General features: G+C 39.7%; 1 protein-coding gene across 1 annotated transcript in view; it reads left to right on the forward strand.

Moving 5' to 3' along the window:
• gak (cyclin G associated kinase) overlaps positions 1-16,822 on the forward strand; it is an 87,330-nt gene that overhangs the window by 8,806 nt on the left and 61,702 nt on the right. Inside the window, 5 exon segments of the mRNA XM_052019892.1 lie at positions 3,657-3,771; positions 3,928-4,070; positions 9,208-9,333; positions 15,146-15,235; positions 16,232-16,367. Of these exon segments, the coding sequence (XP_051875852.1) occupies positions 3,657-3,771; positions 3,928-4,070; positions 9,208-9,333; positions 15,146-15,235; positions 16,232-16,367 (610 nt within the window).

The raw sequence follows: 16,822 nt of genomic DNA on the forward strand, positions 1-16,822 counted from the left end.
GTAGACAACTTGGTCAGCATAGCTGAGTTGGGCCAAAGGACCTATTTCCATGCTCGAAAGCTCTGTGACTTTAATATTACACAAAACATTCACTCCAGCGTCTTGCTCCAATTGTTAACTTTGAAAACTTTCTTCCTTGTTTGTTCTTCCCTCCCCACCTTACTTCTGTGCAAGAGAATAAGTCTAGCAGTTTCTTAGAAGTTGTCTCCATTGCTGCACTGTACTGATCATTAGAAGGGCTATGAAAGTCAACTAGAGGATACGCTCCAGCCATGACTCAGTGGAAGGACTTATCTCTGAATTGGAATACTGTGAATCAAAGTACCACTATTCTACCTTCATTTCCTCAATGCTGTCACTTCCAAATCCCCCAATCAGGTATTCATCCTGCCGCAGTGCCAAGATGGATCTTACCAAAGAGAAAACAATTTGCCCCTTTTCTTTTCGACAGTACAGAAATGTTGACCACATTTTCCTCCAATACATCTTCAGTGCTACTCAGCTAAGTGGGCCTACTTTTATTCTTATGTCGTGTTCTGTCTTTAAGTGAGACATTGGGATGAGATCTGTCTGCCCCCAAAACATAGTGAAAAGAGCTTCTCTGGTCATTACTTCATTGCATTTTGTAGCTTTTCCATGTGCCTGTTGACACTCCTTTTGCTTGCATCACAACAACTTTGGACTGTCTTGAGGCTGTGAAGAGTGCTTCATGCATGCCAGTTCTTTGATGCAGTTTCATTCTTTCCTCTGAGGAGATGCTCCACTTTGTGGAGATGTTCCACTTTGCTTACTGCTGCAGTAGTATAAGACTGTTTCCAAGGATTTGACAGAGTAAAGGTTTGAACTTTCCACATAACTGTACATTCCCTCCCCTCCCCCCCCCCCCCCCCCCCCCCCCACAAAACAATGGACTTTTTAAAATGTTCTTTCTCTCACTGTCACATTTACACAAGCCCAAAATAACAAGCAAATTTGCGAGAATTGTTCTTATTTGTAAAATGTTACCAAGCCTATATATAGTAATTCTGTAAGCAACCTTTTTACATGAACATGCAAAAATCATGTTTGTGGTTCACCTGAGGCAATTAAAGGAAATGTTATGAAATAATTGGTGTTGTTCTTGGATGTGCAGTAGCCCATGTTGCAGCTTGTATGTCAGTGACATACCTATCTGTGCTTGTTAAAGTTACTTTAGCAGTTAACCGCCCTGTTTTGTTTGAGGAGCAGGGGGTGGCACTGACCAAACACCACATTTGCCTCTAACTTGTTTTCTCTCATTATGAACACTATGACCACTTTGATCACTTTGTACTAAAATGGACTTTTTTTCTAATTGTGTTCTTTCCTGTAAAAAAAATGTTTTTAATTTATGTTTTTCTTGTGAATGCTGCTCACATGATGCTATGTGCCTGTGATGCTGCTGCAAGTAAGTTTTTCATTGCACCTGTGCATAGTGCCTATGATAATAAACTGGACTTTGACTTTGACCCAGTTCTGACAAATGGTTTTTGACCTGAAAAGTTTCTCTTTTCACAGGTACTGTCTGACCTGCTGAATTTTTACAGCAGTTTCTGTTTTTGTTATTAGCCTCTAGTGTTGCTTTATGTTGGGTGTTATGGATTTTTGATTTAGAATTAGAATTTTTATGTCTAGAGGCAGTAAAGACATTGTATGACAGTATCCCATTGCACTACAGGTTAATGTTTGTTTTGTGGTTTGGTAACTGTGTGTGATTTGTTTTCATGCCTTTAAACTACTTCTTGGGACATGGATTGATGTTTAATTGGGTTATATAGATTTCATACACATTTACCACTGAACTACATTTATTCAATAATACAGGGGAAATTTAGGCATTTCCCCTATATTACTGAACTATATAGCAGTTATGCTGTCCAAACCTATCTACAGACTCCAGGGTGAGTTTGTAACATATCTCACAGCAGTGATTAGTGGGGCTTTCTCTAATATTTCTAAATGTTTGATAAGATTTTTCCAAGTTTTGTATTTAAAATAGATGGTCTTTAGCAACTAGAATTTTTCTAGGCTTTTAAACAGTTTTATTCCAGGTTTTGATCTTTGTGCCTGGGTTACTGAAAGGAAAATGCCTTTATGACGTACTTACTGAATAGAGACATTTATCTCCAGACAACGGATTGTGAGTAGAATTAAGATTGCTATTGTATATTTAAACAAGAGTGACTGCTACTATGAATGAAATAAGATCGCAATTAAATGTGATATTTTTTAATTCATTACTAATATGCAAGAGTGGCATCTATAACAGTCTCCCCCACCCGCCCCCCCAAAAAAAAACAGTAACTGGCTAATGTTGGTTCCATAGGGTGTTCATTGTAGAATTCTGTAAAGATGTAGTTTTAAAAGTACAATAAACTCATTGACCTGTTTTAAAATGTTTAATTTTGACTATTAATATTCAAAGTAGAAAAAGCACTGTAGCTACAACACTTCGTCTTGCCAATGGAATGTGCAGAGCATTCTGAGGCTTGGAATTCTGTAATGGGGTTGATATTGCCATATGGCACCTGCACTTTACCGACCAGATAACCATTTCTAATGTTTCACTGCTACCAGCCCAACCCCCACAACTACCCCAAACTCCTACAATGTAGAGTTAGTATTTGTAAAAGTGAGTTCAACGATACAAAGTTTACTGGCAGAAACTGGAGGGATGGATAGTTATTGGTTTATTTTTAAACCGGAGCATTATCTATTCAGCTGGAGGGATCTGTTTTCCAAAAGTACCTTATTCCTTATGATGTTGTGAGAAAAGTAGTGATCATTCAGAATTAAGTATGCAGCATGAAGGGGAAGGAAGACCAGTGATGGTTTGAATTTAAGCTCCTTAAGGCAGCCAATAGCCAGTATACTTCAGCTGCTGTTTGTTATACCCTCTGGCTTAAGGATGGAGTTTGCAGCCTAAAATAGCTAACTTGAAGTGGTTGATAGAGTTATTGACCAGTTGAGTTTTGGTTAGTGTTGTAGATGGTGGTAGAATGCTCCTCCAAGGCAGAATTGAGATGAAAACTTATCTGTGTGAGCCACAAACACGGGTTAAATGATCTGATGGATTGAATGGGCGGGTGTATTTTGCTTTGTTCAGAGCTTTACACTTACTGCTTCCTCTTGACCCACACAGAATAAATAACAAGTTTAGTATTTCACAGTTTCACTGGGTCATGGAATTATAATGTTGTTTTTGAGAACTATTTACCAATCTGTCCTCTCACTTCAGGGCAATAAACATCCCCATGAATGTCACTGTAGCAGGTGGTTTTAAACACTATTATTTTTGTTCTTGTGATTCCTAGTAACAATTAATCAAATAAATCTTCCTTCTTTGGCTACATTTTGAAATGCTTTTTGTCCTACATTCAGTTTTCTCAAAACTTCTTGACACTTGGGCACGTTTATTGAAGCTGGTAGGGACGGCTTGCCAAAATGGATTGCGCCCAATGAGGAGTTGTTTTACTTGTGCTTTGTTGTTGCACTTTCCTCATGTACAAAGTGTTTATAAAAGGTTTACTGTCTCCATGAAGCAATGCAACATGCTTTGTGACCAATATGTAAGCAACATTAAAATATGAAGGTGTATGAACATTTATTAATACTTCTCCTTGACAAAGCAACTTCAGAAAAAACTTTCAGGGCATCCTAACATTGTACAGTTTAGTTCAGCAGCCTCCATAGGAAAAGAAGAATCTGATACTGGACAAGGAGAATACCTTATACTCACAGAACTATGTAAAGGTAAGGTTCTAAACCATATGAACACATGATGATTAGTGCTAGGTGGATGATTGTTTTGGTTGATGTTTAGCTTGATTGGGTAAAAAGAGAACTTTTTTTGTTAAAATTTAGTTAGAATCTATGCACAATTGTTTTTTTTCTCCCTCCTGCTTCCAGGACAGTTGGTGGAGTTTTTAAAAAGAGCTGAAGCAAATGGCTCTCTCCCGTGTAATACAGTGCTCAAGATCTTTTATCAGACCTGTCGCGGAGTACAACACATGCACAAACAGAAACCACCAATCATTCATCGAGATCTGAAAGTAAGAAACACCTGACTAAGCAAAAAAAATTTTGCACTTACCTGTAGTTCCAGAACTAGACATTATGGTTGTGAAAAAGAAATTGCTTTTTATTTAAAGCAAAGTGTCAAGTCTTCTTGTTTATGATTGTTTAACTTTCTACATCTCTTCTGGGTGTCTACATGAAGCTAAGCTTCATGTGAATAGCAATATAGATAGTAGAGTTTGGTTGCAGTTACTGACACAGTATTATTTTGGCAGTTTGCATTGTGCAAGATCATTTGTTGAAGTTAGTTTTGTACAACGTAGATTATAGTTCAGTGGATTAGTGACAACTAGAAAAAAGTTGACTTTTTCAATTTTTAGATTTGGTGAGGACAGATATTTTTCTTTTCAGTTCTGCAATCCATTGGTAAAAATATCTTGTGGAGTCTTTCTGTGAAAATTTGCTGGTTTGTGCATATGAATTGAGGCTGTTGGATTCTTTGGAAAGGTTGCAACCATTGTTACAAAGTGCAATTCCATTTTATTGGGTTGTTTTTTGCTGTTTTATAAGGAAGCCTGCTTCTATGATGTAAAATGCTTGAATTGTAACTGTATGCGGGTATATTGTGGGTCGGATTTCTTGCTTTCTGTATATGTAGGTGAACACATTGTGCATGAATTGTTTGATGTGTATTGTCTCCAATGTCACAATGCTTGTGGAAAACAAAAGCTGAAAGAGTTTAAACGGTGAAAAAGCTTATTCTCTGTATTAATTTTCTGGCAAAAGGTGAGTTCCCATTGAGAAATCTCAGTTCATACTTTTGGATATATTTTACTTGTTGGCCATCTGAAAGAAATAGAATTGACTGGAACGTTTGTCCCTGGCTAACTATCTGTCATTTAAACTTATTTCCTGTGAATTTATGCTGGTACTTCCTGTTTAACTAAGTGCTCTTTTCGGGATAATATTACTGGCATTAACTGAAGATTGGTTAATGAAAAGAAAAGAGCAGGAATAAACGTGTCATTTTGGGGTCGGGAGGCTATGACCAGGACTTGGCTGTAGATATTGTTGCTGAGGCCCCAGCTATTGAATGATTTGTATGAGGGGGTCAAGTGTAATATTTCACTGATGAGGCAAAACTAGTTGGCAGCATGGACTGTGAGGAGGGTGCAAGGAGGTTCCAGGATAGTATTGACAGGCTAAGTGAATGGGCAAGGAAGTGGCAGAATAAAGTGTGAGATTATTCATTTTGGACAGAAAAATATTAAGGCTGAGTATTTTTTTGTTAACTGTTGAGAGGTTGAAAGCTGCTGGCATTCACGAATCCCTGAAAGTTAACGGGAAGGTGCAGCAAGCAATTTGGAAGGCAAATCTAATGTGTTTTTATTGCAAGAGAAGTTGAGTACAAGAGTAGAGACGTCTTGCTTCAACTATGTGAAGTGGTGAGACTGAATCTGGAATATTGCCTGCAGGGCTGGCCTTCGTCCCTAAGGAAGAACGTAATTGTGATGGAGGGAGTGCAGTGAAGGTCACCAGATTTATTTTGGGAGGAGAAGTTTGTTGTTCTATACACTGTAGAGTTCAGATGAATGAGAGGTGAACTCAGAAGGTGGTGAATCTTCGGCATTCTCTGCAAAAGATGGCTTCAGGGGCTTGGCCATTGAGTATATTCAAGAACGAAATCAATAGATTTTTAGATATTGATGGAATCAGGGCAAAGAGTAGGGCTAAGGTAGAAGATTAGCTGTGATCTTAATGGCAGAACAGGCTCAGTGGGCTGAATAGCCTTCTCCGGTTTCTATTCATGTTCTCATTTTCAGGTTTGTGCTCAATAAGCTGCTGATTTTGGAACTCTAGATCTAAGTACCCTCTTAAAGTAGGGAAAGCTGCATATGTTTGTACCTTCTGCAGAATGATATTGCAAACTTCCCAAAGAAATAATAATCAGCAACCATTTTACAACTGAGTAAATTTATTCTCAATGTAACATCACGTTTCGAGAATGGAAAATAGTTAAAAATATATCTGAACATATAAGTACTCAAAATATTCTTATTTCCCTATATTGTAACTAGTAGTTCGCAACGGATATTAAACTGCAAAAGAATTCAGTATTCTCCAAGAAAACATGAGAGAACTCACAGAATGGAGAGTTAAGTGACAAATTATCTTTGAAGGAAATGCAACCTGGTACACTTGGATAAGAAAAATAGAAAGATCACTTGCATTTTGGATATTAACCAAAACTGAGGAACAAAGGGATTTAAGGAGACAAATAAGTAAGTCACTTGCAAAATGAGGGCAAAGCACTGGGATTTATTTCTAGAGGTATTATGTTCAGATATTTTGAACTTATGTTAACACTTTAAAAGGATTTGGTCAGACTACATTGATTTTAATTTACAAACATAGCATAAGAAAGGAGAGACTAAGATACTCAAGAATAAGAAGCTGTTCTTGGGAAGGAAGACTTAAATTTCCATAATTTGATTGGGTTACACAGGTTAGGTAAGGCGAGAATAATTCTGTAATTGGTGGTTTTAAACTTGGTGGCCAGATGTATAACTAGATAAGTTTAGTGAGAAAATGAGGCAAAATTTCTTTACCCAGTAAATGAAAGAAAGTGGAACTTGGGCTGAGGCAAAGAGTTTGGATGCTTTGAAAAAGAAAGCTGGTAAATAGATATGAAAATAGGCATGGCAAAGCTGAAATGTGTGGGTTCTCTTACACTCCTTAAACCACGTAACTTGTTTCCGTGAATGTGATGTGTGGAATTCATTACTATTCATAACCCTGATTATTCACTGTGTCAATTACGTAGGGAACTAGTGCACTTCCCATGGTATTCAGTTTTTGTTTAAAAGTATATCAGTAATTTATGTATCTCCTAAGATTATTCTGCCTTTTTATAGAGTCATTTAGATATACAACATGGAAACAGGCTCTTCGGCCCAACTCGTCCATGCTGACCAAGATGTCTATCCAAACTGGTCCCATTTGCCTGCATTTGGCCCATATCCCTCTAACCCTTTCCTATCCATGAACCTGTCCAAATGTCTCTTAAACATCATAATTGTACCTGCCTCTACAGCTTCCTCTTGCAGCTTGTTCCATATCCCCACCACCCTCTGTGTGAAAAGGTTGTACCTCAGGACCCTTTTAAATCTTTCCCCCCTCACCTCAAATCTGTGTCCTTTAGTTTTAGACATCCCTACCCTAGAAAAAAGACTGTAACCAACCACCTTATCTATGCCCCTCATGATTTTGTATTCCTCTATAAGGTCACACCTCAGCCTCTGACACTCCAGGGAAAAAGCCCCAGTTTATCCTGCCTCTCCTTATAATTTAAGCCTGCCAATCCCAGTAATATCCTTACGAATCTTTTTTGCACCCTTTCCAGCTTGTAATTAGGTCCTTGTCTTCAATCCCACATCATGATCATAATTTGTGCACAAGTTGAACCAGGACTTAGAGGGCTTGAATTTTTATTTGTCTTGTTTTTCAGACTTTTTGGTCAGGAGAAGCCCTGCAAGTATAGACACAGTCCTGGGAGATCCTTTTTCCCAAATATCACAAAGAATGCAGAAAAAGTAAACATTTTCTTTTTGTTTATAGTAATGGAAGTAATACACAAATGAAACAATAAATTCACTATTTGGAACATTTATTTGAATTGGCTTGGAAAAGCAGTCTGCAAGCCAATGTCTTTTATCTTGTTACTCACCTAAAAATAATCATTTGCAATTTAAGATTACTTTTCCTTTTTTATTTACAGTGTTCCTGTCTCAAATCTGTTCTTTGCTATTTCATGGTATGACAGGAGAGCATTTTCTCAGGAACCGATGCTTTGTTTGGTAGAGGGGTTTCTACTAAAATAGCAACATTTTCTGAAATACTTTTGGGCATTTCTGCTAGTTCTCTGGGCTTCTGTTGAAAGTCATTATTGGAGATTGAGAAGCTTTCATGGAAATTCTACACCCCTTTTCTGAAACCCCTTTGGACAGATAATGCTTATATAAAATTCACTCTTTCTTGGTATCCCATCCCACACTACCTATTCGTTTTGGGAGAAAATTGCACCAAGTATGAAGATTTGTTTTCAATTTGGAGAAAATGTGCCAAGTTGTTATTTTTGGCATTAAAACAACATGGCAGGTCACCCTGATTGTGAAACTCACATAAAGAGCAAGAATTTAAGTTTGCAATGTTTATAGAACAACGTAGTTGGGTTTCCCTGTGTAATACCATGCTGAAACTGGAACATGCATTCCCTATCGATGTGTCGCAAGATCTTGCAATTTTGGCATGTCCAATTTTTGCAGTCAGTTCTTAAAGGGATGGCGGGAGAATGTGGTTTAAAAAAAAATCAGTCATGATTGAATGGCGGAGCAGACTCGATGGGCCGAATGGCCTAATTCTGCTCCTATATCTTATGGTCTTATACCACAATATAAGCAATAGTCTTCCACCAACAGGAAATGGTTGCTGAACTGATGAGAGGGGAGGGGTGGGAGTCGGAGAATGTTCCCAAGGGGGGCATAGGGACGTGGACTAGTTGGTGAATAACAATATCCACAGGAAGCATGTTCTTTGTGCAAAGGGGCCACAGAAATCCTCCATTTCTACAGTTTGGCACTCTTGGCAGGAGATTGTCCGGGAGGGCAAGAAAGCCTGTGAGGACTGCAATGCAAACAACTCTCTGCCTGCCTCTGTAGGTTGAAGGCTGTAGAGACAATGCAGCAGTGAGCAGCAAACTGAGAGGTGGTAGAAGTCAGTAGCTGGCAATGGTCCTGAGGTGAGGAGGGTGTGAATGAAGGTGACCCTATTCACAGGTAAGCAGTTTAGGCACATGTGAAAGTCATAGGAAATCACAGATCTCAGTCAGGACAATGTTTGAGTGTTGGCCCTGTAGGTAATGTGGTCTTAATCTAAAAGGAGTTATTGAAACCTGTGATTAAATAAGATTTGTTGTTTTTCACACTTGTGAGGTTGAGACTCTCACTACAGACAGATGTTGCGTGCTGCACAATTGCTGATGGCATTTGGGGATGTTTTACTCAGGATTAAGTCAACAGTGGAAAGCTGCTTTGTTTGTAGCTGTGTAAATGAAGGTCCAGCCCAAGGAGTTTCCTTATCCTAATTTTGTTGGATGGTTTATCTCCAATACAGGTTGAAAACCTCTTGGTCAGTCACCAAGGCACCATCAAGATCTGTGATTTTGGTAGTGCTACAAGCATAGCACACTATCCAGACTACACCTGGTCTGCACAGAGGAGAGCAATGGTGGAAGAAGAGGTATGATGTTTTCTGTTGTTTGTGCACAGAGTGCACACTGCTCCTATAAGGCAGACCATGGAGTTACCTGGTGTGTGGGGAAATATTTATGCCTCAACCAACATGACTAATACGCATTTAGCTTTGTTTCTGCATTGTTTGTGAGATCTTGCTGGATGCCTATTGGGTCTCTGTTTCCCTGCATAACAACAATGGCTATACTTCATTCTGTAAAATGTGATTTATGTGCTTGTGACAATTGCTATGGAAATGTAACTTCCATGTCTCTATATGGACTGTGTTCATCTTCGATGTATGGCGTGTTTTTAAACTTTAAATGGAGGTGAAATTATTCTTGGTGACTTTTTTTTAGGCAATCTCATTCGAGCAAGTCCAATTTCCCATCAGCCCGTTGGTGATTCATGACTGTCATAAAGCTAAGCCGTACGTCTGCTAACTTGCACTTAAAATTTAGATTGAGACCATAAGACATAGGAGCAGAATTAGGCCATTCAGCCCTTCGATTCTGCTCCGCCATTCGATCATGGCTGATTTACTGTTCCCACTCAACCCCATTGTCCTGCCATCTCCCCATAACCTTTGATGCCCTTACGAATCAAGAACCTATCACCCTCCGCTTTAAATATACACAATGACTTGGTCTCCACAGCCGTCTGTGGCAATGAATTCCACAGATTCACCACCCTCTGGCTAAAGAAATACCTCCTCATCTCTGTTCTGAAGGGACGTCCTTTTATTCTGAGGCTGTGCCCTCTGGTCCTAGACTCTCCCACTACTGTGAACATCCTCTCCATGCCCACCCTATTCAGGCCTTTCAATATTTGGTAGGTTTCAATGAGATCCCCCCTCATCCTTCTAAACTCCAGTGAGTACAGGTCCAGAGACATCAAATGCTCCTCATACGTTAACCTTTTCATTTCCCGGATCATTCTTGTAAACCTCCTCTGGACCCTCTCCAATGCCAGTGCATCCTTCCTTAGATATGGGGCCCAAAACTGCTCACAATACTCCAAATGTGTTCTGATCAACGCATTATAAAGCCTCAGCATTACATCCTTGCTTTTATATTCTAGTCCTCTTGAAATGAATGCTAACGTTGCATTTACCTTCCTTACTACTGACTCAACCTGCAAGTTAACCTTTGGTCCCTTTGCACCTCTGATTTCTGAATTCACTTTCCGTTTAGAAAATAGTGTACGCCTTTATTCTTTCTACCAAAGTGCATGGCCGTACACTTCCCTACGCTGTATTCCACCTGCCACTTCTTTGCTCATTCTCCCAACCTGTCCTAGTCCTTCTGCAGGCTTCCTGCTTCCTCAATACTACCTGCCCTTCCATCTACCTTTGTATCATCCGCAAACTTGGCCACAAAGCCCTCAATTCCGTCATCCAGATCATTAACATATAACGTGAAAAGTAACAGACCCAACACCGACCCCTGCGGAACACAACTAGTCACCGGCAGCCAACCAGAAAAGGCCCCCTTTATTCCCACTCTCTGGCTTCTGCCAGTCAGCCAATCTTCTATCCATGCTAGTACCTTTCCTGTAATACCATGGGCTCCTATCTTGTTTAGCAGCCTCATGTGCAGCACCTTGTCAAAGGCTTCTGAAAATCCATGTAAACAACATCCACTGACTCTCCTTTGTCTATCCTGCCTCTTACTTCCTCAAAGAATTCCAACAGATTTGTCAGGCAAGATCTCCCCTTAAGGAAACCATGCTGACTTTGGCCTATTTTATCATGAGCTTGCAAGTACCCTGAAACCTCATCCTTAATAATGGACTCTAACATCTTATCAACCACTGAAGTCAGGCTAACTGGCCTATAATTTCCTGTCTTTTGCCTCCCTCCCTTCTTAAAGTGGAATAACATTTGCAGAACCATTCCTAACTCTAGTGATTCTTTAAAGATCACTACTAATGCCTCCACGATCTCTTCAGCTACCTCTTTCAGAACCCTGGGGTGTGGTCCATCCGGTCGAGGTGATTTATCTACCTTCAGATCTTTCAGTTTCCCAAGCACCTTGTCCTTAGTGATAGTGACTACACTCACTTCTGCCCCCTGACTTTCTCAAATTTGTGGCATGTTGCTGGTGTCTTCCACAGTGAAGACTGACTCAAAATACTTATTCAGTTCATCCGCCATTTCTTTGTTCCCCATTACTATCTCTCCAGCGTCATTTTCCAGCAGTCGGATGTCCATTCTTGCCTCCCTTTTACTCTTTATATATCTGAAAAAACTTCTGGTATCCTCTTTTATATTATTGACCAGCTTACCTTCATATTTCATCTTTGCTTCCCTTATTGCTTTTTTATTTGCCTTCTGTTGGTTTTTAAAAGCTTCTCAATACTCGAGCTTCCCAATAATTTTTGCAATATTGTATGCCCTCTCTTTTGATTTTATGCTGTCTTTGACTTCCCTTGTCAGCCACGGTTGCTTTATCCTCCATTTAGAATGCTGCTGCTTCTTTGGGATGAAGTGATCCTGCATCTTCTGAATTACTCCCAGAAACTCCTGCCACTGCTGCTCCACCATCATCCCTGCTAGGGTCCCCTTTCAATCAACTTTTGGCCAGCTCATCTCTCATGACTCCGTAGTAACCTTTACTCAGCTTTAATATTGATACATCTGATTTTAGCTTCTCCCTCTCAAACTGCAGGGTGAATTCTATCATATTATGATCACTGCCTCCTAAGGGTTCCTTTACCTCAATCTCCCTAATCAAATCTAGTTAATTACACAACGCCAAATCCAGAATTGCCTTTTCCCTGGTGGGCTCGACCACAAGCTGCTCTAAAAATCCATCTTGTAGGCATTCTGCAAATTCTTTCTCTTGGAATCCAGTGCCAACCTGATTTTCCCAATCTACCTGCTTATTGAAATCCCCCATGACCACCGTAACATTGCCCTTTTTACATGCTTTTTCTATCTCATGTTGTAATTGGTACCCCATATCCAGGCTACTATTCAGAGGCCTGTATATAATTCCCATCAGGGTCTTTTTACTCTTGCAGTTTCTTAACTCTACCTACAAGGATTCTACATCTTCTGATCCTATGTCACTTCTTGCTAAGGATTTGATTTCATTTTTTTTTACTAGCAGAGCCACCCACCCCCTCTGCCCACCTGCCTGTCTTTTCGATAGGATGTGTACCCTTGGATGTTAAGCTCCCAGCTGTGATGTTCTTTCAACCATGACTCTGTGATGCCACAATGTGATATCTGCCAATTTCTAACTGCGCTATGAGCTCATCTACCTTATTTCGTATACTGCGTGCATTCAAATATAACACCTTCAGTACTGTATTCACCACCCTTCTTCTCAAATTTGTTGCCATGTTGCCTGAAGTTAAATTCTTATCCCTTTCTAAACTTTCTGTCTTATTCTTTATTCTGGAGACTTCAGTAACCTCGCCTACACTCTCCTTGCCTTTTACTTCATCCGTACTTCTTAAATTGGTTGAACTCGTCCCCCTACTATTTAGTTTGAAGCCCTATCTACTGCCCTAGTTATGCGATTTGCCAAGACCCTGGTCCCAGCATGGTTTGGGTGGAGCCTGTCCCATCGGAACAGCTCCCTTCTTCTCCAATAATGGTGCCAATGTCCCACGAATTCAAACCCACACCAATCTTTGGGCTATGCATTTAACTCTCTGATCTTATTGACCCTGTGCCAATTTGCACGTGGTTCAGGTAGCAATCCAGAGATTATTACCTTTTTGGTTCTACTTTTTAATTTAGTCCCTAGCTGCTCAAATTCAGCAGAACCTCTTTCCCTTGTTCTACCTGCATCGTTGGTACCCACATGGACCATGACAAGTGGATCTTTCCCCTCTCATTCCAAATTCCACTGCAGGTCAGCTGAGATGTCCCAAACCCGGGCACCAGGCCTTCGGGTCTCTTGATCCTTGCGACAGAGGATTGTGTCTATCCCCTTGACTATACTATCCCCAGTCACTCTTCTCTACCCCCTCTTGAATGGCTCCCTGAACCACAGCGCCACTGTTTGGTTGCTCATCCTTCCTACAGCCTCCACTCTCATCCGCACGGAGCAAGAATCTCAGACCTGTTGGACAAGCTCAAGGGCAGAGGCTCCTCCAGCACTAGTTCTTGAATCCCCATACCTGCCTCACTCATAGTCACACCTTCTTGTCCCTGACCACAGACCGAATTTGTAGTAGTTAATCTAATGGGTGTGACTGCCTCCTGAAACACAGCATCCAGGTAACTCTCCCCCTCCCTGATGCGTTGCAGGGTTTGAAGCTCAGATTCCAGGTCATCAACTTTGAGCCTGAGTTCCTCGAGCAACCAACACTTGCTGCAGATGTGGTCACCAAGAACCACAATGGGGTCCACCAGCTCCCACATCCTGCAGCTACAACACATCACTTGATCCTGCATCCCTGCTTTATTTACTTAGTTATAATTTGATGTCTTTTTATTTAACTACTATAAAAATCCTTACCAGTTTTTTACCTGCTACTCACCCGTGCCTCTTGAGCCAAAGCCTCAGATTCCCACTCCTACACTGGCCCACTCTCACAATTGCCGCTCCAAAAAAAAATTAGAGTGAAAGATTAGAGTGAACTGTTGCGAAATTTCCTCCTAATTGGACAGAGGAATTTTTCTTTAAAAGTTTATCTTGAACTCACCTGTATGTGGTATGAAAACATAGCTATTAACTAGAGCTATGAAAACTGAATGACTGTTTGGTAAAGGACTGATCGGGACATACAGTATTCTTATCTGACACACTCAGTTTGATTCTAAGCTTTTGTTGTCTTTCTTCAAGATCGTTTATTTATTAGCTTGGGGCATTGAGTGGTAAAGCAGGTTTGAGTAACTGATTAACCTACTCGTGTTTCTGTTACTTAAAAGCAACTTCAGAATTTGATTTTATTTATACCTAAACATGAATGGTTATTCAGCCTATTGTAGCTCCACTTTTGTAGTGCTTTTGACTTATTCATGGAGTTCTTGTTCATGGACTTATTCATGGAGTCCTTCAGCACAGAAGCAGGCCCTTTTATCCAGTGAGTCGAACCCAACCTTAAAGCACCCATCTACACAAACCTAACACTGATCCCATTTTCTTTTCCCCATGTTCCCATCAGCTCCCCCACCGATTCTACAACTCAGCTAAACACTGGGGACAACTTCCAGTGGCCAATTAATCTACTAATCCACACCTCTTTGGGATGTGGAAGGAAAACTAGAGAAATCCATGTGCAAACTGAACAGAAACATCACAGGAGGTTAAGACTGAAGATTACATTTAAAATATAATCTTCATCCAATTTTAATTTGTCTTCTCTTTTTCCATATTACTGGGGTGATATTTCTAAAACTAATATGTTTTTGAGTGCTTTTATTATACTTCCACCCCACCCCACCCCACACACGGTAAATTTAAGATTATCTCTGCGCTTGTTTCATCCTGTTGACAGTTGACATCCACTTTTCCACTGCCTGCAATTGCTGTGAATGATTTGCTGATCAAGGTTAAATGTCCCTACCCAAGGGATAATAAACTCTTTGTAAAAAATCTCTAGGTTTCCATGCTAATATTCCAGAAATCTCTTCATAACTGTTTTAGTTTCATTTATTTGAAATCCCCTGGTTGATATCACTGTTTGCTTTTCGGTTACCATTGTTAATTTCCTGCTTGGGTTTTCTCACTCCCTTTCTGTGTGCAGTAATAATGGGAACATATTGTAAAGAGTGTTCACAATGGAACAAAATATACTTCCATCCTACCCTAATGAATAATTGGTGTAAAAAGATTCTTTGTGTTTCTTTGAAAAAACAGATTACACGAAATACAACACCAATGTACAGGACACCGGAGATAATAGACCTTTATTCCAATTATCCAATCAATGAAAAACAAGATATTTGGGTATGTATGTTATGAAGTACTTTGTAATAACAAAACAATTTACCAATTAGACCCAATACGTCCATCAACAGAAAAGCATTATGGAAACCAACTTTCCTTCTGTTGTTTGAAGTTATCTTCAGGCACTTTAAGTAAATTACAACTTTATGGTTCTTATTTTGCCCTCAATTTTCTGAAGATAAGGATTTTGCTCAGACTACACATTAATGTAATGTTATCTAAATAACCAGCTGGTTTGCTGCATCCTGATGTAATAGTGAGGGCGGCACTCCCGTGTATCGGACTCCACTGATATATTGAGAACTGTGGACCTGAAGTTTCTTGTGCTAGGAATGCAAATTTTTATGGTCAATTTTGAAAGTTGTTGAACAGATCCAAATATTACCATAAAAGTTTAAAACATACCAAAAGTATGGACCTGCTGTGATAGAAGTAAAGCACCACTAGTACAAGGTAATCTTATTTGGCCTTGTATTAGCAGCTTGAGTGCTCAGTGAGTGCCTTTCTGTAGTCAAAATGTTTTTGTGGTTATTACACTTGGCTGATGACTTCTGTTCCACTGAAGTGTTAGTTTGAGACGTACTGACATACACTTCATTGTAAATTGAAGAAAAAGTATCACCAGCAGTCAATACACAAACTTGTTTTGTTGTTGGAATGATCATGGTGCCATCTGTTCAGATTCCAGTTGCACTACTAGAGAAACCAGGCAGGAAACAAGATTCATACTTGGTCTACCAATTACAAAATTAAAAGTATTAGGCAGCAACTGTGGAGAAAAAAATAGAGTTGATGTTTCAGGTCATTGACCTCATCAGGACTGACAAACAAGATGTAGTGATTTAGGGGAGGGAGGTAAGTGCCAAAGGGAAGGTGAGTAACAGGGAGAAGGAAGGAAAGATACAATGACAAAAGGGACAATGAATGTTGATTTTTTTTTCTTCTCTAACTGACATACAGGTGTTTCTTTAACATCTATGTTGTAACTTTCCTTAGGCTCTGGGTTGCATTCTATACCTGTTATGCTTTAAGCAGCATCCATTTGAAGATGGCGCTAAACTTGGAATAGTGAATGGAAAGTATTCTATCCCTGCGGATGATACAAAATACACAGTTTTTCATGATCTCATTCGTAAGTATTGAATGCAAGCTATACAGCATCGTTGTGTAATGTTCAGGTTAATTATGTAAAGTATACCAACAGGTTTCTCGACAATGAATTTTAGATTACTAATTTTGCAGCAATGATCTCCAGGACTGGTTGGGGGAAGTGGTGTCATTGACATTAATCCTCCGGTGGAGATGCTTTTACTTGCTTAGTGCCAGGAATAACTGGAAGCCATGATGTTCACTCATTGCTGAAGAATATAATAAAAATAAAAGGAATACTCCCGTGAGCAAAAATTGACATTTAATATACAGAGTTTGACCTTAAAAATATAATCACAGAATTCAAAGGAAAAACATCATTTTTATATTCATTTACAAGATGTTGAGGCACATCACAATTGCTGGGCACAAAAGGAGCAGATTTAGGAAGGGTATCCAATTGTTTGATCAAGTAGAAGGGTGGTGGAGAAACTTGAG

The sequence above is a fragment of the Pristis pectinata genome, chromosome 7, assembly GCF_009764475.1.
Source record: "Pristis pectinata isolate sPriPec2 chromosome 7, sPriPec2.1.pri, whole genome shotgun sequence".
In the NCBI taxonomy this organism is placed as follows: Eukaryota; Metazoa; Chordata; class Chondrichthyes; order Rhinopristiformes; family Pristidae; genus Pristis; species Pristis pectinata.